The 24,344-nt window shown below is 44.0% G+C and overlaps 2 protein-coding genes across 3 annotated transcripts in view; one reads left to right on the top strand and one right to left on the bottom strand.

Moving 5' to 3' along the window:
- The window catches only part of LOC137628985 (tigger transposable element-derived protein 1-like), a 1,325-nt gene extending 53 nt beyond the window's left edge, over positions 1-1,272 (bottom strand). The window contains exons 1-2 of the mRNA XM_068360241.1: positions 211-1,272; positions 1-177 (exon numbers count right to left, since the gene is read on the bottom strand). The exon at positions 1-177 is cut by the window's left edge and continues 53 nt beyond it. Of these exons, the coding sequence (XP_068216342.1) occupies positions 172-177; positions 211-1,167 (963 nt within the window). The 5' untranslated portion in view covers positions 1,168-1,272 and the 3' untranslated portion in view covers positions 1-171. The remainder of the gene's footprint in view (positions 178-210) is intronic.
- Positions 1-24,344, top strand: part of Wdr37 (WD repeat domain 37) — a 660,332-nt gene that overhangs the window by 611,978 nt on the left and 24,010 nt on the right. For both annotated transcript variants that reach the window (XM_068360758.1, XM_068360757.1), the window contains exons 9-10: positions 4,071-4,140; positions 8,830-9,006. In XM_068360758.1, coding sequence (XP_068216859.1) covers positions 4,071-4,140; positions 8,830-9,006 — 247 coding nt within the window. The remainder of the gene's footprint in view (positions 1-4,070; positions 4,141-8,829; positions 9,007-24,344) is intronic.

Genomic DNA, 24,344 nt, shown 5'->3' on the forward strand with positions numbered 1-24,344 from the left:
CATTACTAAACTATAAAACAGGTTAAAGTAAAAAATAAAGATTGTTACTGTACTCACCACGAAAGAAGTTCAAGAAAAACTTGAATGACGATGGCGATGAATTTGCTGCACAGTAGAAATGATGATGATGAAGCTGATGATGTGTTCTACTGTGCAGTCAATGATAGTATTTTACGTCTCTTCAGACGGAGGTGTCTTTTCCTGGGACACCTCTTCAACTTCTTCAATTTCTTCCGAAGGCGTACTAGCAGGAGGAACTGGCTCTTTTTTGCGAGGCTGAAAAAACATTGTGATCGGAAGTTGTTGCCGCTGCTTCTTTTTTCGATCCAAGAGCATCCTGTAGGGAGTCGTGATGTCATCGACCTTGTTGCAGAATTGCATCGAGCGAACCATATCCTCGTCCCACTCTTGCAACATTTCTTTCGCCTCCTTCATATGGTTGCAGAACTTGGCGAGCCGTTCTAATGTTAAGCCCGTTTCTTCTACATTTTCTTGGGTCTCTTCCTGGGTACCCTCACTCTCTTCCTCACTTGCCGATTTCGTCAGGTCTTCGAGGTCTGCGTCAGTTAGGGGCTGGGAATGGCAGTCCAACAACTCGTCGACGTCTTCAGTCGTCATGTCGCCAAACCCGTCACCCCCAATTATGGCAGCCAACTGCACAGATTTCCGTATTGCAGAGTGTTGGATTTCCGACGGAGTAAATCCCTTGTCGTCGTAAACAATATCGGGCCACAGCTTCTTCCAGCTCGCATTTACGGTTGCAGGTTTCATCTCTTGAAGTGCCTTTTGAATATTCTGCAGGCACGTGGCTATGGTGTACTGCCGCCAGTACGCCTTCAAGTTGAAGTCTTCATCCTCGTCATCTTGGGCAGCATCCACACACGCAACGAGGTCCGCCAAGGTATTCTTCGTGTAGAGGGCCTTGAACGCCCTGATAACCCCCTGGTCCATTGGTTGAATTAATGACGTGGTGTTGGGTGGCAGGAACTCAACCTGAACGCCCTCACGCGACAGGTCAGTTGCGTGTCCACCAGCGTTATCCATAAGGAGAAGGATCTTGAATGGCAAGCCCTTCTCTAAGAGATATTGACTGACTTGCGGGATGAAACACTGGTGGAACCAGTTGGAGGTCAGCATCTTCGTAATCCATGCTTTTTGATTATGCATCCAGTACACGGGAAGGAGATTCTTATTTTTGTTTTTCAAAGCGCGAGGATTTTTCGACTTATAAATAAGCCCCGGCTTTAACAAAAATCCAGCAGCATTGCCACACATCACGAGGGTAACGCGATCCTTGAATGCCTTAAAGCCAGAGGCTTTGGCTTCCTCTTTGAACAGGAAAGTTCGCGACGGCATTCTCTTCCAAAACAAGCCGGTTTCATCCATATTAAACACTTGTTCCGGCTTGTATCCACCTTCAGCGATAATGTTCTTGAAAGTCTGGTTCACGTAAGTTTCAGCAGCGGCAGTGTCAGCGGAAGCAGACTCCCCATGCAGGGAAACGCTTTTCAGGGCGAAGCGTTTCTGAAACTTCGCGAACCATCCTTTGCTGGCGGAAAAACGTTGTTTCTGACGCTGGGAATCAGTGGAGGTCCCTGGTTGAGGATCATCTACATCATCATCTTCTTCAGCATGGTCGCCATCGTCGTCATGAGGTTCCTTTGCCGCAAAATTCTCATACAAGCTCAAAGCCTTTGTTCGGATGGTGTTCGTATCCAACGCTATGTTCTTCTTCCGACAGTCGGCAATCCACACAGCTAAAGCACCTTCCATGCGTACGATCGTTTTATTACGCGTTGTAACGACTCGCTTCGCTGATCTGCTAAAGGTGATTGCAGCAGTCTTTCTAATGTTCGCCTCGTCCTTCCTGATGTAGCGAACGGTGGATTCGTTGATGCCAAAATGGCGGCCGGCGGCCGCGTAACTTCTACCATCTTTTAACATGTCGAGAAGCGTAACCTTCTCAGCTATCGTCATCATTCTTCGGTGGCGTTTAGGCTCACTACCAGCCTTACTAGAAGCAGAACGCTTGGGAGCCATTGTAACAGAAAGTTCAACAAAAAGTTCAACTTAAAACAGTCGCACACAGCACAGATTAAACTTCACAAAGTTAAGAACGTCTACTCAGCAATACGCGGAAAGAGAAAGTGAACGATGCAGACCCGCGAGAACTGTGATGCTGGAAGTTGAAGATGCGGGCAAAACACCAATCACAGGCTAGATAACAAAACTTGAGTTTTGATTCGTCATCTGTCAGCGCTTGAACCAATCACAACCCGTCTTACAGTACATGGTGCGTTGGTTACTCATAGAAGATGCCCCGCGCATACTGAACGTACGTAGATTAAGTACAAGGGTACCGTAATAATAATAAATAATGATAATAATACTGTACAGTACAGTAATAATAATAATAATAATGATTAATAATAATAACAATAATAATTTTATTAACAACAACAACAATAATAATAATAATAACAATAATAATAAAAATTTACGTACGTACGCTATTTTACGCCTCTCTCTCTCTCTCTCTGTCTCTCTCTCTCTCTCTCTCTCTCTCTCTCGTACGCTTACAGTACTTATTCGAAATGTGATTTTTGCAACAAAGAATATTATTGGATGCAGTACTGTACTACGTACGTATACATACAAAAGATTCATGGAAAAGAAGCACATCCATTACAGTACACACCATTCTAATATGGTATGACTGCATCTGATTTGCGTTTCATGTTCGATTTAATTTTACTACGTACTGAATTATCGTATGATCACATTCTCTTTTCGTGTTTTATTTCTTTCTGTGCTGAATTATATATCATATGTAATGCAATGAACAATCAGTAAGAGCAGATATTACTAATTACAGTATTAATGGAATTACAGGTAACAAAATATCGTATTTGGTTATCTTCAGATTTCGCGGTATTTTCGAATTTTCCGGAAAATCCGCGATATGTATATATATATGGGTTATGGGAAAACCCCGCGAAGTGGTGAATCCGCGATTGTCGAACCGCGAAGTAGCGAGGGTTCACTGTAGTGCAGATCAATTTACTGTAAATACTAGGTAAAGTAGACAAAATACCCTACTGTAACTTAGGGTTTTAAATCAATTCTGATGCTATCCATTTCTGATGCATAGTGTACAATACTGGAATATTTGATGTAAATTAGTACTCACTCTCTCTCTCTCTCTCTCTCTCTCTCTCTCTCTCTCTCTCTCTCTCTCTCTCTCTCTCTCTCTCTCTCTCTCTCTCTCTCTCTCTCTCTCTATATATATATATATATATATATATATATATATATATATGTACAATATATATATATATATATATATATATATATATATATATATATATATATATATGTTTTTAAACCATCTTCTTGCGGTGACAGAGATATGATGGAGACGAGTTAGCTGACACATGGGATAATTCAGTCATCGGATAACACGATATAAATCGTGTCAATTGTTGAACAATTTTTTCGATATACACACGCAATATTTGCCTTTTTTCTAAGCGCTATCAGGTTTCTTAATAATGGCTACTTTCATTTCCACTGAAATGGCTTACAATTTCTTCACACTACTAGAACTATCACCTCTAATCTTCTGCTTCATTGCAGTACCACTAGCACTCTGCTTATCAACCATAGTCAATGTTATGGTAATTTACAGTAATAAGGCAAAAATTAAGGCGGAGGTAATACACTGAAACGGCTACAACGATCACAATAGCAAACACAGTAAATTTAGAATGATGCGGGTGGGTGCGGCGCCTGCCCTGGGTGGCGGCGACTGGATCAGGACCCAGTCATGAGTAACCTAACCTAAACTCTTGTCTTTTTATAAATTATAAGATTACTTGAATTCAGGTAATTATCTGTTACAACAGATTTTTCCACATCTGGCCAACAGTAATTGGACAAAACACATCTTCTACAGCGGATTTCTTTAGTAGAAGTCTGAAATTTAATGTATCTACGGTATGCATTATTTTCTATTTATATTTCATCGTGGTATTATTGTTATAGATGATTTAAATGAAATTTTCTTACAGGAGTGTGACATCATTATGTTTTACGCGAGAAGACAAGGTGGTGTCTGGATCTGATGACCGAAGTGTGAAGGTAAGCTCTTCAATAATGAATACAGTAGTACAAAACATGTTTATTTGTAATACGTATTTGTCTATGTTATCTATAATGGCACTGTCTTTATATGTATCTTCTTGCCTGGGATGTGTACAATGCAGAACATACATTTTATAATAGCAATTCCTGCACTACAGTATTGATTCTAGGTTTTATAGTTCTGCATTCATTCTTGAAAATTGATTTAGTTTGACTATCTCATTGCCTTCTGAAATAAATATTTAATAATCATAGCATTTAAGAGTAATTACTTTTGTATTTTTGTATACTGCATAACATGTCTATAGTTATAGTAGATATACAATGATGGTATAAGAGTGCTTGAAATTTTTTTTTCTAAATATGATTTTGTTTTTTAGAATTGATAGTTAAAATAAGTCTGCTACTAGTATATCCCTCTGCCTTAAATTTTTACTGTATCTAAAAAGCACACTGCAGAAATTAAGTGTGATAGTTTTTACTACATGGATGGTATTTTCCTAATTTTTTTAATGTTCACTTTAAAATGTTTTGATGTCATGAAACAAGCCTTTTTATCATGTATTGCCTTGGTTCTTTGATAAAATAACATACCAGTTATATCATTTTGATCCATTGAAGAATGAGATGCCTCAACTGCATAAGTCCAGATCTGCATACAATATTTTACCTGTTCTACAGTTTTCATGTCCCAAAATATCCCTGATGAGAGTAAGGGAGGTGTGCACTCACTCTATGATAATTGGACTTGTATGGAAAAGAATCATTCATTCTCTATAACCATAGTAATCATAGATAGCCTGAATAGCTGTTTAAGAGAAAAAACAAGGAAACGCCATCCGTTGAGACATAGGCGATTACAAAGATAACGGAAGATAGGAAGTTAAGGAGTTAATCCTTTTTGTAAGAAAGTTTGGTCCTTCATGTTAAGCAAAGTTTTTATTCTTCTGAGGAAGTCAGTAGTTTGTAAATTATGGTATTTCGTAGAAAATTTTATAAAGCACTCGCCAGCAGAGTGGTGTAATGGTTAGATACCCTAGAACACCATGCCTACTGCTAGTAACATGAGATGTTGATGAGCATGAAGAAGAAATCACAGCCTTCCCTTTTGCTAAGACATGACCCACAATGACAATTGAACTCAAAGAGAAAATATCCAGCCTATTTTATCACTGCTAAGAGACAGGGAAATGATTGATAGGCCTTTTTTTTGTGATTTTGGGAGGATTTTCAATTAGGAAGGTTGAATTCTCTTTCTCCTATTGATTATAGTAAATCCCAAAGATAAAGAACTTACAGAGTTTAAGAGATGAAACTTGTCTGCAATAGAGAAAAGATGCATAAATTGTAAGGAATACCGTATATTTTGGAGTTGAAAGTGGGTTTTTTGTATACTAAGTATTTCAAAGGACTCTGAACACACATCATACTTTGAGTTGCACCCAAAGTCTCCTCAACCTTATGGCTTTCGGGTGAAACGATTGTTAAACAGTTTGGATATAATTAGAAGTAAGGTACTTCCATTCAAGGTATCATCAATGCCTCCATGGAAATTACCAGAGATATCCTTTTGTAAATACTTTATTGGAGTTAAAAAGAATATGACTGACCTAGAAGCCAGGTCTCTTTTTATGGAACATGAAGAACATAGAGGATCGACTTTTATATATACTGATGGCTCCAAATCTGATGCTGGCGTTGGATTTGGAGTACATAGTAATGGTTTTAATTGTAGAGATCCACTTCCTCTACCAGCTTCCATATTTACTGCCGAACTACTGTATATGACATATTAACCGCTATTGAGAAAATAGCGTTGGAGAAGGAGGGTAATTTTACAATTTTTAGTGATGCAAGGAGTGTCCTTCAAGCTTTAGAAGTTTTTAATCTCGTAACCCTCTAGTTTTAAAGATTTTAGAATGGCTTTTTATTATTGGACGGAGAGGTATAATGGTTCGATTTTGTTGGGTTCCAGCACATGTAGATGTGTCTGGGAATGAGAAGGCAGATTCACTGGCAAAAAATGCTGCATCTGAGTTGCTGCCAAGAAGGTATCCCATTCTGTGTGACGATTTCCTACCTAACATCAAGAAATTGCTTTGCAATAAATGGCAACAGCACTGGGATAGTCTAGGTGGCAATAAAATGAGAGAAGTAACAAATCTCATATCTCCTTGGAGGTATAACATGATGCCCCGAAAATGGGAGACTTCTCTTTGTCGTCTCCGTATTGGTCACACTTGGTTGACACACGAGTTTCTGCTGAAAGGCCAACACCAACCGTATTGTGACGACTTTTTAGTACCTCTAACAGTGAGGCATTTGTTGACCAAATGCCCCAATTATAATAACTTGCGGAATAGATATTTGTTTGAGGCTCGAGGTGAGGGTGGCAGGTTCATCCTTGCCAAGATTCTTGGACATGATGTGTCCTACTACACAAGTGGCATTTTTAGATTTATTTCAAAAGCAGGTCTTTTGAAAACTACCTAACTTTTATAATGACATTAAACTTTTATGATTTTAATTGAATATTCTTTAATGTTTTTATATACATAAACTAAATGATATCGGCGCCAATGACCTTAGAAGTCAGGATGCCTGAAAACTTTAAATCAATCAATCAATTCTCACTTCTTTTACCTTGGGCTTTGTATCACTTTAAAAATAATCTGAAATGATAAAAATGTATTTACTGGATAGTGTAAACATCTCTGTTTATCTTAGCTTATTTTAGTAATGGTAAGTTTCAGTTATTAGAACTAGTTATAAAGATATTTTTTTCGATTTTGCACCTAATGTTACACCATTTAAAAAAATCATTCTTTGAACCTTTGAAAAACATTTTCTTATATCACACAATAGAATTTATTTCTGTTAGCTTTGGCATCAGAAAAATCTGTAAACTACAAGCATTTCTTTTAAAGGTAGTCTTGAATAATCATAATTGGATTTTATCTCTTTTGCCGGATATCAGAGCTAGAATTAATTTGAGGCTAAAGGTTTTCAATTTTTTCATTGCCTTCCTAAGATATGTATAATTAGAGGTGGTTGTTTATTCAGGAATTAGTTTTCCTTGACTGATAATAGATGTTTGATATTATTTGGACAATTCCTTAGACATTAAGGGCAATGTGCTTAGTTTGTTTTGTGGTATTATATACATGAAATCTTTCTGAGAATGCAATGCCGTTTGAAATTTATATTTTGTCACCAAGTTAAAAAAGTTGGATCCAAGTCCAATGAAAGATTTGGAAATTAGGGTTCATGACATATGAAATACAGCTAATGTATACCTAAATTCTGCAAAAATCTTGTTTGGAAATAGTTTTAGCGACACTTCAATGAAAATCCAGAATCTGTATTTGATAAACATTATCTTAAGGAGTCCAAGTTTATGTGTCACAGTTGTCACTGAGGCTTTAGGACTTAGTGGCTGGTTGAGTAAGGTTTGATAGAATTGTGAATTTTAAGTGGCTGATTTAGTAGAATTACACCTTTGAGTTGTGGTTTGGTTTGGATGAATTGGTTGTGTTTTGAAAAATCATATGTGTAGTACAATTCTAAGTTTTTTTATTATGTGATATATTATTTTTTAAATGTCAAGTTTTTTCATTATGTGATATATTAATTTTTAAAAAGTCAATTGGAGTTTAGAGTATCTAAAAGCATGAAATAAAGGGAAGTCTAGGATATTGTTACATTGATTATGGAAACTAAATGCTCTATCTATTTCCTACACTGGCTAACCACTACCTCTAGACATCAGCAATATGAACATCAGGGGAGGTTCACAGAAATATCCAGAATTTTAATTAAAAAGGTGTATTTCTATACTTAACTCATGTTCATATATATGCCCACCTTCTTCCCCATTGATCAAGCATACAAGGACTTATTTCAATTTTGAGACTGAAAAAGCTATCTGACATGCACAGCATGTTATTGTTGTTGGATACTGGTGTCATTGCATCACTAAAGCCATTGGTTTAGTGGGAAAAAATGAATTTTTCTTTTATTTTAAGCTGTAACATTGACATTCTAAGCTTCCAGAGTGAAAAAGAATATGAACGTTAGGCTAGTAAAGAAATAAAAAAAATTATTGTTAAAACTAGGTTTTTCATCACATATTACATGAGTGTGCTAGTGAAATTATACAGGAAAATCTATTCCTTTTCAGGGTAACAGGTGTGTGTGATTAGGGCTCCATTTTCTCCCCTGCCTTTAGTGATTTATGTAGTAAATGCCCAACATAAGAATGAAATGTGTTCCAAGAGTGGGATAAGTTGAAAAGGTCTCAAGTGCAGTAAGATTAATTTGGAGATCCAGCTTATAATCCCATAGCATTATTCTTCATTGTTTTCAGTTACCTGGTCTTAGTAACATTAATGAGCTTGCCAAAATGTTTTGAGAACTCCTTCAGCTACTTTCACATGTTAAAATACTTTTAAAAGAATTTGAACTTTTTTTTTTATTTGTTACACAGTTTCATATCTTTGAGAGTTCTTAAGGTGAAAATTCTTATCTCGGGGACTTACTCTTGTAAGAGAATGACATTTTTATATATACTGTATATGTTTGAAGGTCTCCCATCACTATAATTTTGAAAATATTGGGAAATATAAAAAAGCATCATCATATTAATATCTCAATATGACTGAATAAGTTAGATACTGCTAATTTCAGGTATGGGATGTCAAAAATATGAGGTCTCCACTAGCTACCATTCGATTAGATTCACCTGTCAATCGGCTAGCAGTGTCATCCACTAATGTTATTGCAATTCCCCATGATAATCGGCACGTGAGGTTGTATGATTTGTCTGGCAACCGACTCGCAAGACTGCCTCGTAGTAACAGACAGGTGAGTTCTCTTTCATATTTCATATATAACACTGTAATTAGCTTATAAAAATGATATCCAATTATCATTACTTTGTTCATACAATTAAGCAGTATAATTGAAGTTTTTTTAAATGGTAGAAATGTATTACAGTATATATTACATATACAAGTAGTTGGTGATTTACAACCTATGCGACTTACAACTATTTGCTTTTATTACCACTTTTTTCATTGTTATAATGTCACAAGTCTTTTTGAGATAGTATACTAAGAGGAAAAATATTTCCTTAGGAATAATCTATTTGTTCCTACATGAACAAACCTTACGTTCTAGTATGGTCCCAGCATTCACGGGGGTTACGTCCTCTATCCCCCTCCCCCCACGCACGAATGTCGAAAAACTGCGAATTTTGGATGCAGATTCAAAATGCTTATGTATGAGATCATAGACGCTACTAAAATCTTCTCCAACACTTTCTAAAGGCAGTTACTCATTAATACAGTGATAATTTAGTAGTTTTGCTGTGATAATGTTGTAATATTGCATGCAGTTATATACAGTGGTACCTCTACATACGAATTTAATTCGTTCCACAACCAACTTCGGATGTAGAAAATGTTCGGATGTAGAAACGAATTTTCCCATAAGAATACATGGTAATTCATTTAATTCGTTCCTCAGCCTAAAAACCCATAATAAATCCTTAATAAATGGCTACACATAATTACACATAACAATAACATAACTGCATAATATGAAAGAAGCATGTAAAAAAGATAATTATAAAGAAATAATAAATAAAAAATGTGTTTTATTGCCACTTTACCTTAGAGACAGGCCAACGCAGGTGTAGGACTTGCTACGCCAGGAGGAGACGGACGATCGGCGAGAAGGTAGACATGGTGTTAACATGTACTTTAAATAAATACACTCTCTCTCTCTCTCTCTCTCTCTCTCTCTCTCTCTCTCTCTCTCTCTCTCTCTCTCTCTCTCTCTCTCTCTCTCTCTCTCTCTCTCTTTTGTTCTTCTTCACTGTTAGTGTTAGAGACATCTATTAATTTTTTCTGAGAGAGAGAGATTAAACAAAAATGAGAGATTAAACAAAAATGAGAGATTAAACAAAAATGTGTTGTGTACATATGATTTTTAACAGCGTTAACGAGTTGAAAGACAGTTAAATGTAACTAAAAAAACAATATCAGCGAATCTGAATTCCTTTATTAACTAAAACAAATATTGATACAAACACACTCGTGTGCGATTGCCCAAACACACACACACGCACGAGGAGACATGATCGGCGAGGAGGTAGAGATGGTGACTGCGATAACATACCGTAACTTACACTACGGAAATTTTAATCTAACTTAGCTTATTTATTTTCTTTTTATTTTTATATTTCATATTTTTTACATTGTTTTCTTTTAATTTTTTATTTTCATCACTTTCAGTGACGAGTTACGGTATGTTATCGCAGTCACCATCTGTACCTCCTCCCCGACCGTCTCTCTTATTGCGTAGCAATTCTTGCACCTTTGTGTGTGTTTGTGCATACGCACACGAGTGTGTGTGTATAAATATTTGTTTTAGTTAATAAAGGAATTCAGATTAGCTGTTATTACTTTCTTAGTTACATTTAATTGTTTTTCAACTCGCTGACGCTGTTAAAAATCATATGTACTCTAAACACATTTTTGTTTAATCTCTCTCTCTCTCTCTCGGGAAAAAAAATAATAGACGTATCTAACATTATAACAGCGAAGAAGAACGAGAGAGAGAGAGAGATTTTATTTAAAGAACATGTTAATGCTATTTGTTCCGTAACCGAAATACAAACCACGCTATATACAAAGGGTTTACTTTTAGCGCAGCTGAAATGACGAGCCAATAGTTTTTAACGAGGGTTAATTACCCCCGCGCTAGTTAGCGGGTGGTGGGGAAGGGTAGCTTGCTACCCCTCCCCCCTCCACACACCGGTGACTTGCTTCACTTCACTTTTGGCTCGGCGGTGATCAGACGTGTCTGCTCATCGCCTTCGTGACAGCCTTTAATTTTCTGCTTTTTCTTTTCAGCGTGTGTGTTGGTTGGAAGTTGACCTTCAGTTATTCTCTTTACTATGTGTACATGCCCTGGAGTTGCCGGCCGTCCTTGTGGGACTTTCATGTCGGACGTTAATACGGATCCTCACACCCTCTGCCCTCAATGTCGGGGCCGACGGTGTGACCAGGAGAACATGTGCCGTGAGTGCAGGGAGTGGTCTGCCTCCCAGTGGGAGAGGTTTGGCCGTCGGCGTAAGAAGAAGTCCAAGAGAGACCGTTCTCCTCCGGGGTTAGCCTTGAAGGAGGAAGGTTCTCGGGACTCTTCTTCCGCCGCCCAAACCTCCTCCGAAGCTCCCCCTCGTCCGCCTCCTAAGGAGAGTCGGCCGAGTGGGAGCGCAGGCCCTTGTTCTGTTTCCCGACCTTCGGTGGGGGGAGAGGGCGTCGCCTCCCATAGCGAGGCGGTTCCCCCTCCTCCTCCGGGGGAGGTTATTGATAATGCCTTATCCAGTGATGATCTTTTACAGATTTGGTCGTCCCTGGGGCTTAAGGGCTTGCCCTCCAGGGTCGCTCTTATTGACCTTGTCTCGTTGGGGGCCGCTGTTAAGCAGTCGCCGGTGGTAGCAGAGGTAGACCCTCTGTCTATTGTCGACGTCGTGGTGACAGAGGCCTCCGACGTGGCTGGGCCTTCCGCCGCAGGTGCTGTTGCTGGTGATGGTGCTAAAGGCTCTCCTCCTCCTTCCGTACATCCTTCGAAGGGGGAAGTGAGTCCTTTGGTCTCGACTGCTGCTCAGCTTCCTTCTGAGGGAAGTGCTTTGACGGAGACTCCCCTTCGGAGGACCGATGGTCCCGACGATCTCCCCCGAGGCCGCCTCCGCCGTAAGGCTCACCGTCCTCTACGCCACAAGGGCCTCCCTTCCCCTTACAGGGGGACTAAGAGGCGCCTTTTTGGGTCTTCATCCTCCGGGGGGGACTCTCCTCGTCAGCCTCAACCTACAGCTCCGCCCTCCTTGAACCTCTCTGCAGACCGCTCACCATCTCCTGCCAGATCTTCGCCTTCTGGAGAACTCGTCACCCGACGGGCAACGGTCCCTTCGGGGCTAAGGGATCCTTCCCTTACGCGAGCAGTGCTAGCACACAAACGCTCTCCTGCTCGCCAGCGCTCTCCTGCTCGTCGACGATCTCCTGCTCGTCGGCTCTCTCCTGATGTTCGGCCCCCTCGCCAGCGCTCTCCTGCTCGTCAGCTCTCTTCCGAGCGTCAGCGCTCATTTGAGGACCCTCGCCCTGCGGTCTCTGACCACCCTTTAGTTCCTGCTGAACTCCCTGCTCACCAATTGCCTGGTCCTGTGGCTACGCAACATCGTGCTGCGTGTGTGTCAGAAACACATGTTCGCCAACACTGCCTGTTCCTGCTCGTGAACGCGCCGCGCCACCTGTCCTCTCACATGACACGCGTCGACCTTCTGCTCGCCAGCGATCTCCAGCTCGCCAGCGATCACCTACGCGCCAGCGATTACCTCCTCGCCAGCGTTCACCTGCTTGCCAGCGCGCACAGGCGATCTTAGTATCGCCTATTCAACAGCGACAGCTAGCGCGCCGACGTTCTCCAACGCTCCTGAAGGAACATGGTTTGCCAGGTTCTAGCTCGCCATCGCGCGATCGCCCGCCTGCACATGCTGCTCGCCATCGCTCGCCATTGCACGATCGCCCTCCTGCGCATGCTGCTCGCCATCGCACGACCCTGCACGATCGCCCTCCTGCGGATGCTGATCACCATCGCACCCCATCACGCGATCGGCCACCTGCTCATGCTGCTCGCCATCGCTCGCCCCTGCACGATCGCCCTCCTGCGCATGCTGCTCCTCATCGCTCGCCCCTGAACGATCGCCCTCCTGCGGATGCTGATCACCATCGCACCCCATCACGCGATCATTCACCTGGGCATGCTGCTCGCCATCGCTTACCATTACGCGGTCATTCACCTGCGCATGCTGCTCACCATCGCACACCAGTGCGTCGACATACCACATCGCGCCATCGCCAACTTGAGCGACTGCACTCACCAGCCCGTCATCGATCGCCTGTGGATCTACATCGCCAGCAATCTTCCTCAACTACGCGGCAGCGCGTTCCCTCGCCATCGCGCTAACGCTTGCGTCCGTCGCCTCGGACACGTGTTCATTTACCTGCCCACCCTCGCGCCCACTCGCCTGCGCGCCCGCGCGATCGCTCGCCTGCGCGCCCGCGCGATCGCTCGCCTGCGCGCCCGCGCGACCGCTCGCCTGCGCGCCCGCGCGACCGCTCGCCTGTGTGCCCGCGCGATCATCCACCTGCGCGCCCGCGCAATCGCTCGCCCACGCTCCCGCGCGACCATTCGCCCTCGCGCGACCATCGTTCGCAGCGAATTCCACAGCCGGTGGTAGCAGCAGGGACGCGTGCTCCTAGACGGCACTCGGGATCACCTCCATCCAAGCACAGGTTGGTAGTGCAGGACGAAGAAAGGTCAGTACAGCATTCTTCCCCACCTTCTTTTCAGGCAGGTACCGTCGTGTCCACTCCTAAGGATCGCCCGATCCCTTTCCCTTTAGCGAGGATTTCGGACTCTGTGTCCTTGGAGCAGCAGACTTGGTTTGGTCCGCTGGCACGGGCGTTAGTGAGGGTTATGAAACCAGCACTCGCCGGCCAGGGTAACAAACCATCGGCTGTCTCTCCTACGCTGAAGAGAAAGAGAGGAGTGGACTTCGTGGTGACTTCCCCCAGGGCAAAGTTGGTTCCCAAGAGGTCGGTCTTGAAGGTCCCTTCTCCTGCACGAGTACTCTCTCCTTCTCCCGTGGACGAGGCCTTTCCGTCCTCAGGTGAGTCCAGTGGGGCGGTAGTCTTCCCCTCGGCACCAGGGGGGGAGACTTCGCTTCAGGCAGGAGAATCGTCTCGTGAGGAAGGGGCCCCTCGAACCTCGTTGTTGGGATCCTGTATCCCTCCCAGAAGGGACCCCAAGGATTCCAAGACCGTCCCTAAATCCTCTGCAAGGATTCGTCAGGAACCCACGACTACCCAGGGGAATGTCCACGTATCACCCCAGGAAGAGATTCCTGGGGCAGGAGACTTAGCTGCCAGCCCGCAGGGAGGAGAACAGCAAGAGTCCGAACATGCCTTCTGGCAGGTCCTAAGCCTGATAAGGCAACTTAACAGACTTACGGATCCAGTCATCGCCCCCCGTGAAGGCAAAGACACGATTCTGGATGAAGTGTTTGACGTTCGGAAGGCCCCTAAGACCAGTGCAGCTCTGCCCTGGTCTCGGGGGCTGAAGAGTGCCAGGGCTAGGGCCAACGCTCAGCTCGCACTTCTTGCCTCCTCCAGTCGTTCCACTGCCGGGAACAAGCTCATCCCTCCTCCTCGCCTTCAGCAGAGGAGGTATTTCGAGATCCTGGGTGAGCACAACCTCGCTCTTCCTCTCTATCACTCTGTGGAGGAGCTGGCGAAGGGAGTTCCCCTTGAGAAACTCTCTGCCCGGCAGGTGTCGTTCTCGGCGGCAGAGATCCTTAACCACGAGAAGGTCGCTAAGTGTGCCATGCAGGCCACTTCGTGGTTGGACTTCTGGTTAGGATCTCTGGGCATCCTATTGCGATCGGAGGACTTGTCCAAGGAGACCAATAGGAAGGCCCTAGAGACCTTCTTGCTCTCGGGCACCCGCTCCATCGAGTTTTTGGCGCACCAGGTTACCACCCTGTGGGCCAACTCGGTGTTGAAGCGTCGCGATGCTGTGTCCGAGAGATTCCATCCGAAGGTCCCCGCCGTAGATGTGTGTAGGCTCCGACATGCTTCCCTTCTGGGGGAGAGCCTGTTTGAGCCTCAAGACATGGAGCGAACGGCTGAGAGGTGGAGGAAATCCATCACGGACTCCCTCCTCCACAGGGCCCTTACAACTCGGCCCTATAAGCCTCCAGCCCCGCCACAACAGCAGCAACAGCCTCGTAAGGCTCCCAAACAGGCACCGGCAGCTAAGAGAGTGGTGTCTAAGCCCCAGCCCTTTCCAGCCAAGGTCAAGAGGGGCGGTAAGTCCTCCAGGGGAGGCAAGACTCCTAGGGGTGGCGGCCGCGGCCGCAAGCCCTAGTGGTGGCAGTCCCCCTGCATGTCCACCTGTGGGGGGATGCCTTCAGCGTTGCGTCCGCAGGTGGCAGCAACACGGGGCCGTTGCTTGGACGGTCTCAGTGATCGGCCAAGGTTATCGCGTCCCGTTCACGACATCTCAACCTCCCCTGACAGCGAATCCAGTGTCGTTGAGCTCCTATGCCACGGGATCGGCAAAGGGGCTGGCCCTTCAGGCCGAAGTCGAGACCATGCTCGAGAAGGGTGCTCTCCAGGAGGTCGTGGACGGCTCCCCAGGCTTCTTCAGTCGACTCTTTCTTGTAAAGAAGGCTACTGGAGGCTGGAGACCCGTCATCGATCTCTCAGCTCTGAACAGGTTTGTCAAACAAACCCGGTTCAGCATGGAGACAGCAGACACGGTCAGACTTGCGGTGAGACCACAAGACTTCATGTGTACTCTGGATCTAAAGGACGCGTGCTTCCAGATCCCAATCCATCCGTCTTCCAGGAAGTACCTGAGATTCTGCTCAGACAACAAGATCTACCAGTTCAAGGTGCTGTGTTTCGGTCTCTCCACAGCTCCTCAGGTGTTCACCAGAGTGTTCACCCTGATTTCATCTTGGGCGCACAGGAACGGCATTCGTCTCCTTCGTTACCTGGACGATTGGCTGATCCTAGCAGACTCGGAGTCGACCCCCCTTCGGCACCGAGACAGGCTTCTGGATCTTTGCCAGGATCTGGGGATCGTGGTAAACCTCGAGAAGTCCTCTCTGCAGCCGTCCCAACGACTGGTTTATCTAGGCATGCTAATAGACACGAATCTCCACAAAGCCTTTCCATCAGACGACCGGATAGCAAGGCTGAGGAGGGTGGCGGAACCTTTCCTCAGGCGAAAAGAACTCCCCGCCCAATCGTGGTTGCGTCTCTTAGGTCACCTATCCTCCCTGGCTCGTCTGGTTCCAAACAGCCACCTCAGGATGAGATCCCTTCAATGGCGGCTCAAGTCCCGGTGGAATCAAGGATCCGATTCCCCGGACATTCTGATCCCAATGGGGTCTCTGGAACAGACGGACTTGCGGTGGTGGCTGGCCGACGAGAACCTGCGGAAGGAAGTGAGTCTTCTCGTCCTCCCCCGGAATTGACTCTGTTTTCGGACGCGTCAAAAGAAGGGTGGGGGGCGCACGTTCTGAACCAGAGGGCCTCAGGCCTTTGGTCAGAATCAGAAAAGTGCCTACACATCAACCTGCTAGAATTGAAGGCCGTCTTTCTGGCTCTTCAGCAGTTCCAACGGTCCCTGGCGGGTCACTCCGTGGTGGTGATGAGCGACAACACCACGGTAGTGGCTTATATCAACAAGCAGGGAGGCACTTTTTCGCAACAGCTATCCCATCTTGCAGTAGAGACTCTGAGGTGGACCGAAACCCACTCGATAACACTATCAGCTCGCTTCATTCCTGGCAAGAGGAATGTGCTCGCCGACAGTCTGAGCAGGGCTTCGCAGATAGTGAGTACCGAGTGGTCTTTGGATCCTCAGATAGCCAACAAAGTCCTGACTTTGTGGGGTTCCCCGACTGTGGACTTGTTCGCGACAGCCTTGAACTTCAAGCTGCCCCTGTACTGCTCACCAGTCCCGGACCCCAAGGCACTCTGGCAAGATGCTTTCCAGCAACGGTGGGACAACATCGACGTGTACGCCTTCCCACCATTCTGTCTGATGAGAAGGGGCTCAACAGGACCAGACTATCGGTCAACTGTTCCATGACTCTAGTAGCTCCGCTATGGCATCACGCGGAATGGTTTCCGGACCTTCTGCAACTCTTGACGGAACTCCCAAGGGAGCTTCCTCCACGACACGAGCTTCTCAGACAACCCCACTCCGGCGTCCCTCACAGGGCCGTGGCCTCGCTTCGGCTTCACGCCTGGAGACTATCCAGCGTCTCCTCGCGGAGAGAGGCTTTTCGCAACAGGTTGCGGAGAGAATGTCTCGGCACCTGCGAAGGTCCTCTGAGGGAGTCTACCAAGCAAAGTGGAGAGTCTTTTGTGGTTGGTGTCGTGGAAGGGGTATCTCTCCGCTCGATGCCACTATTCCAGCAATAGCGGACTTCCTCGTGTATCTGCGAGAAGAAATGCGCCTTTCTGTCTCGGCAGTGAAAGGCTATCGCTCAGCCTTAAGCTTGGCCTTCAGATTGAAGGGCATGGATATTTCTTCATCGCTAGAACTCTCTTTACTCATACGTAGCTATGAGCTTACCTGCCCTCAGTCGGAAGTGAGACCCCCTCCTTGGAACGTGGTTCGAGTCCTCAGGTCTCTTAAGAGACCTCCCTTCGAGCCATTACGCCAGGCCTCCGATCGCCACCTGTCTTGGAAGACGGCTTTCCTACTCGCCTTGGCCTCGGCCAAGCGAGTTAGTGAACTTCATGGTCTCTCGTACGACATCGCCCATTCAAGGGGATGGGGGGAGGTAACGTTCAGGTTCGTCCCTGAGTTTGTGGCCAAGACTCAGAATCCTGGAGTGCCGGATCCTCGGTTCGACTTTCAGGATCACGAGTCTCCGTTCTGTAACAAACGACCCAGACCAGCTGCTACTATGTCCAGTGAGGTGTCTGAGGCACTACTTGAAGAGAACGGCTGCAGTCCGTCCTCATGTGCGAGCTTTGTTTGTGAGCACAGGCAGGACAAAGAGGAGGGTCACCAGGAACACCATCTCAGCTTGGATTCGAAGGGTTATCTACCATGCCCTGAATCCTGACCCTCCTCCATCACGTCGCCCTCGGGCCCACGATGTCAGGGGTATTGCTACATCCCTGGCCTTCAAGAGAAACTTCTCTGTGACGCAGGTACTTCAAGCTGGGGTCTGGAAGCGTCAAACGACCTTCACAGCCCACTACCTGCAAGACGTGACCCACAGGAACCTCGATACGTTTTCTATCGGCCCTGTGGTGGCTGCACAACAGCTGGTCTAACCTCAGGCTCCTTTTTGGACAAGTAGCAGTAGGTTGAGGGCGTTGTTACCCGGTCTTAGTCTGCGTGAATGAAAGAGTATGTCTGACCCTTACTTCTTTCTTCATTCTCCCCTCTCTTGGGGAAGCAGCATCCTGGTCCTCGCATAGCTGACCTCGACCTCTGCAGGTAACCCATGCTTCTTTGTGCTCCTAGTATTAAGCTTAATACTGTTGCGTCTCCCATACCCTGACGAGGTGGTATGGGGAACGTCCTATCCTAGAATTCCTATCTGAAGGTCTCAAGGTCAACTTCATAGGACGAGTCACACTCTCCTCCTCACACTGCTTATGTAGGCCACTCGTTCCTAGCAGGTACAGGGGCTCCCTCTCTCTAGTGCTGCTCACTGAGGCATCGAGCCCCCGGGCAAGCCGAAGTCAGTAAGGCTGGGGACTTTCCACCCTTCCTAAGGGGTAAGTCACCCTTTGTAAATGGCGTGGTTTGTATTTCGGTTACGTAACAAATGACAAATTCGAAGATAATTTGTATTTTTCCTAACCATACAAACCTTAGCTATTTACACATAGGTGCCCGCCATCCCTGACCCCCAAGTCAAGTCCTACCTCTAAGTGAAGTGAAGCAAGTCACCGGTGTGTGGAGGGGGGAGGGGTAGCAAGCTACCCTTCCCCACCCCCCGCTAACTAGAGCGGGGGTAATTAACCCTCGTTAAAAACTATTGGCTCGTCATTTCAGCTGCGCTAAAAGTAAACCCTTTGTAAATAGCTAAGGTTTGTATGGTTAGGAAAAATACAAATTATCTTCAAATTTGTCATGTTTAGAGAGAAACAGAAAAAGAGAGAAGTCTTATTTAAAAGAGCTTGTTAATGCTATCATGGTTTTCTTTGCTTCACTTTTTTCTTTCTTTCTGTTCATCACGCTGGCCCTTCTCACAAATGATCGTTGCCAACAATCTCTTTGTCCTTTATCCCTTTCAACAAAAGGCGTTCTATCTCTTCCAGGGTATTGCTAAGATGTCTTGTAATAATGGTGATCCCCTTCGATGGTTATTTGCTCTAATGGCTGCCTTCAGCTTGATGATCCTCAAGATCATAGGCCTATTCCGGCCATATTGTTTAGCCATACAGTATCACTCACATGCACACTGCTCTCATGTTTTTCTATAATTTCTTGCTTCAATTCTAATGAAAGAATTGCCTTCTTCCTGTACTGAAACTTAGCTTCTTAGGCACCATGATTATAGGTAAAATCAAAAAGGAAATGTGAGAAAAGGAAGAAAATAAGCACTGTTAATAACAGACCAAACAGAGGACAACCACAAGATACACACAAGAATAGAGAACTGAGCACTCGACGCTCAATGGCGTAATGTTTACTTCGTGTGTCGAAATAAAATTCGGGTGTAGAGTCAAAAATTTGCTTGAATTTTACTTCGGATGTTGGAAAATTCGGATGTAGATACGTTCGTGTGTAGAGGTTCCACTGTACGTTAAAAAACTGCCGATCGAGAGTCCCCCTCGAGAAAACAGGATTAAACTCTTAAAAATAACAGCGATTTCGTAATATCGCGAGAAAAGAGTAAACTAATCCTAAAATACCAGCATAAGGCGTCTTCACGGTACTAGCCGAGAAGGAGGCTGCCATAACCTAATAAAGCATGGGAATAACCATAGCGATAACAATAACAGTAATAATAACTGCCAAAGCATCGGTAATAGCGCAAAAGGTTCAAAACGAATAACAATTAGTATGGGAGACCAATTGTAAATTGTTAAGAACGAGCCAAGAGGTAGCAAGAACCAAAATGGCTACCGCGTCGCGGGGCCGTAAACAATAGCGAAACAAATAAACATGAATAACACTAAAATTAAAGGTAATGCTACCTCCAAAAGCTCAGAAATCATAAATCTGGTACTTAACTTTGATGAGGAAGCTTGAGAGTCCGACATCATGAACAGAAAAAGGCGCTAAAATCCCGAAAGCACAAGCGAAAAATCACAGCAACAAAGTGAGTGAGATGCTAAATGAGGAGTGACGTCATTGGCGTGGGTGGACGTGTTGGTAGCGACGGTCAGTAGTGGACTTGGAACGGCCCCTCTTGATTTCGGGGATATTTGACGAGGAGATATCTAATTGGTACGAGACCTCTGCTAGTGATTTTCACGCCCTTGTTATAATATACCGACACCTTTCAGGTGAGCGAGCTGGGTTCATACCTGGCATTCCTATGCAATTTTTTTTCTGGTAATATTTAGCAGTTATATACCTTAGAAATGATGCTAAAGGAGCATTTCACTGGGCGGCACAGATCGAGCCCAGAAATTCCTAAATTCGTAGCAAAGCTAGAAAACTTTTTTTCCTTATGCGTTTAATCCACAATAGCAAACTGCTGCTAATGACAGAATGATGATTTACGATAATTCTAAACTGTTACAAAAGATAATTGTCCTTTCCATATCCAAAATACTTTCCCTAACTTCAGTTATAAGTCAACTTGTACCCACCTCAATTATGGAACCATATGCAAAAAAAAGTAAAAGAAGAAGAAAGTACTAGCCCTATTTTTAAAGTCATCGAACAATTAGGTTACTGCTATTACGTTCGATGTGGCAGAGAGAGAGAGAGAGAGATGGTTTTAAATGTACTAAACAATAAATATGATAGGTTATAACACATTGGTGCTTATGTAATATTTTCTGGGGCGGCCTGTGACGGCCGGTGAAAAGTCCTTCTTTGTACCTTTTTTAATATAAATCTTCGTTCTCTTCATCGAAGCGGACAAAAGGGACTCGACAATTCGTCAAGATGATTCGGCTGTTAAGAAATTAGCAGATTTCCTAAAGAATTCAGACCATACTCGTATGACTCCGAATTTAGCCATCTCGTTTTTTAGGTTCCTATTTGACAAGGGCCTGGCAGCTAGCACTATAACCACCATCAAGTCAGCTTTGAAGAAGATCTTCCTTGTTGGATTTAACATTAACCTGGCGGATTCCTATTTCTCATCTATTCCAAAAGCATGTGCTAGGCTTCGGCCTTTGGATCGGCCACAAAAAGTCTCTTGGTCTCTGAACAATGTCCTCAAACTTGCGTCAGACACGGACAATGAGACCTGCTCTTATATCACTCTGCTTAGGAAGACTCTATTTCTAACAGCTATGGCCTCAGGTGCTAGAATCTCAGAACTAGCAGCTCTCTCACGTAACCCGGAAAACATGGATTTCCTCCCTACAGGCGAAGTACTGTTTTCTCCAGACAGAGCTTTCCTAGCTAAAAATGAGGACCCGCAAAATAGGTGGTCCCCTTGGAAGATTATCTCTCTTCCCCAGGATCCTTCGCTGTGTCCAGTCACTACTCTCAGGACCTTTTTAGCTAGATCTGCCACCCGCTCGTCTGGCCCCTTATTTATCAGGGAACAAGGGGGTACTATGACCATTCAAGGTATCAGACAACAAATCCTCTACTTCATTAAACATGCTAACCCGGAATCATTTCCCCATGCTCATGATATACGGTCAATAGCTACCTCCATCAATTACTTCCAGAACATGGACTTTGATGACCTTAAAAAATATACGGGTTGGAAATCTCCTATGGTTTTCAAACGCCACTATCTAAAGAACTTACAGGCCCTTAAATACCCTACGGTTGCAGCGGGGAGTCTTATCTCTCCCCATTAAACTCTGATTATTTCTTTATTCCATCTCTTCTCTCCTCCCTCCTAACCACCTCTCACACCACGTCGCCACTCTCCTGGGTGGTTCGTTAGCCCTAAGTTATTTACCATGTTTAATTGCTATGATTTAACTGTTATTGTAATTACTATTCCTTTAATGTTTAGATATGCTTAGACATGTAAGATTGATACCTTTTGCGACTGGACACTCAGGTGATTCCTTGTCTTCATATTATTTTAGCCTTACGTCCCCTATGTCTTTGGCTAGTTTGTGATTTTATGTTTACTTACAGTATTATATTATTGGCTTACATGGTGTTTGTTTTCTCCTTATTATGTTATTATTGTATTGGGCTTGGAAGGCATTCTCTGGTACATTTTCACCGGCCGTCTCAGGCCGCCCCAGAAAAGGGATTTTGACGAAGGAAAAATCCATTTTTGGGAAGAGGCCTGTGACGCCCGGTGAAACCCTTCCTGGTTGTTTGGTACGGACCCACCCCCTTTTTTCCTTGCCAAGCCATATGTTCTTGCAGAAGGATGTCCTAGAGAGTGCGCGTGGTAGGTGTCGGTGGGGTAGTCCAACTGTGTTCTCTAGGGCCTGTCACGGCCCTCCCCATTAATGAAGGGATTATCTAAATGGAAGACAGCCTGTGAATAGTGGTTTTCGCACGCCCTTGTTAATACACGACACCTACAAGGTGTTCGCGCGAGGGTTGTAACCTCTGCATTCCATGCTTTTATCTTTCTCTAGTATATTTGGAAGATTTATATTAGAAAAGGTACAAAGAAGGACTTTTCACCGGGCGTCACAGGCCTCTTCCCAGAAATAGATTTTTCCTTCGTCAAAATCCCTTAACTGTATAGATGATTTGAATAAGTTAAGAAATGGTGTAAACAATTCTTTGTTACTGTATTCGTACGCGCATATTCTTGAGAGCGGAAGCTAGACATCAGCTGATGTGATCCCAGCCAAAGGTAAAACAAAAAGAAGTCAGAAATACTCGATTTTTAAAACACACCTGAAATTTAGAAACATAAGTACATGTTTTATTATAGCGCAATTGACTATTTAAAGAGTAAAAATTTTCTGAAATAGAATGGGGTTTCCTAAAAAATAGTGGTTTGCTGACGTAATCGGATACCGTATTTTAAGCTATGATTGAAATGGATGTATACACGGTATAATTTTTTCGTTTCGTATTCAGTTGACACTAAGAAAACCGATTTTGGTTTCTTCATCTATTTTCTATTTGTAAGTATTGTATAACACGAGAGAGAGAGAGAGAGAGAGAGAGAGAGAGAGAGAGAGAGAGAGAGAGAGAGAGAGAGAGAGAGAGAGAGAGAATCAGCTGTTGTAGTCGAATGCCGTGTCTTTGTTTCGTGTACTTCCTGAAGCGACGAATTGATTGCCACAACTAACAATTTGTTCCGTAACTGACATACAAACCACGCTATTTAATAGGGGTTATTACTTTTGGCGTAGCTGAAATGACGAGCCATTAAAATTTTAACGAGGGTTTACTACCCCACCGCTAGTTAGCGGGAGGTAGGGGGGTATCCTGTCACCCCCCCCCCTCACACACACCTGTGCTTGAGCTCACTTTACTTTTGGCTCGGAGCGAGAACGGTTGTTGCCTCTCTCTCTCCTCACCTATTTTGGACTGCCATTAATTTTTGTCTTTTCACTTACTTTTTCTTATACTTGTAATACTGTATAGTAATAGGAATTTTACAGTGAAAATCCATAATAATTTATTTGTATTATTGTACTAGGAAAATTTTCTTCTATGTCTTGTCTTCGAATAATATATTACATAGAATACAATCTGTTAAGGTAAAAGTGATGAAAAGTCATGATGATAAAAAGTTGAGTGATGAAATGTCGGGTGAAGAATTGTCTGATGATAATCGGGCACATGGTAAAATGTCATATGATGATGTGTTGGGGGATTAAATGACGAGTGATGAAATGTCAACTGATACATCATCAACAACAATAAAAAGTTAAGAGAATGTACAATGTGAAATGCCAACTCCTGAATTATAAACAATGTTGCCTAAGAGAGTTTACTTTAGCGAGAGAAGGAATATAAGGATCTAGCCTAGCTGCTAGGTCTTTTGCCTAGTAATGTATGTCTTAAAGAGTGACTAGGGAAGCGGAACTGCAAAGGGTTAATAGCAGAAAGAATTAAAGATCTATGAGATTCTGTTAGGCACAGTGAACATTCAGAACCCTTACTGAAGAAACAATATCTGAAAATTACCACTAGGTCCAACTATGGAAGTCAGGTTAGTGTGAGCAACCGGGCAGGCAAATCAGACTTGACCCCTACAAGAAAAGACTTTCTGGCTTTTGAAGAATATCAAAAAATTAAATAAGTTGAGATCTATAAAGGCTCATCACTAACATAAATTGGTTGGTAGGGGAGTATTGGTGTTTCATATTGTTAGTAACTCTGCAATGAACAATTACTGTATTCTTTTCCCCTTGAACGAACAATTATTTTCTCTCCTCTGTTGTTAAGGGAATCGAATGTCAGTCTTTCTGTGTGAAGATTAACTTTTATGATACATGGAAAATGAATTAGTGTTGTTTGGC

Source organism: Palaemon carinicauda, chromosome 37, assembly GCF_036898095.1.
Source record: "Palaemon carinicauda isolate YSFRI2023 chromosome 37, ASM3689809v2, whole genome shotgun sequence".
Lineage (NCBI taxonomy): Eukaryota > Metazoa > Arthropoda > Malacostraca > Decapoda > Palaemonidae > Palaemon > Palaemon carinicauda.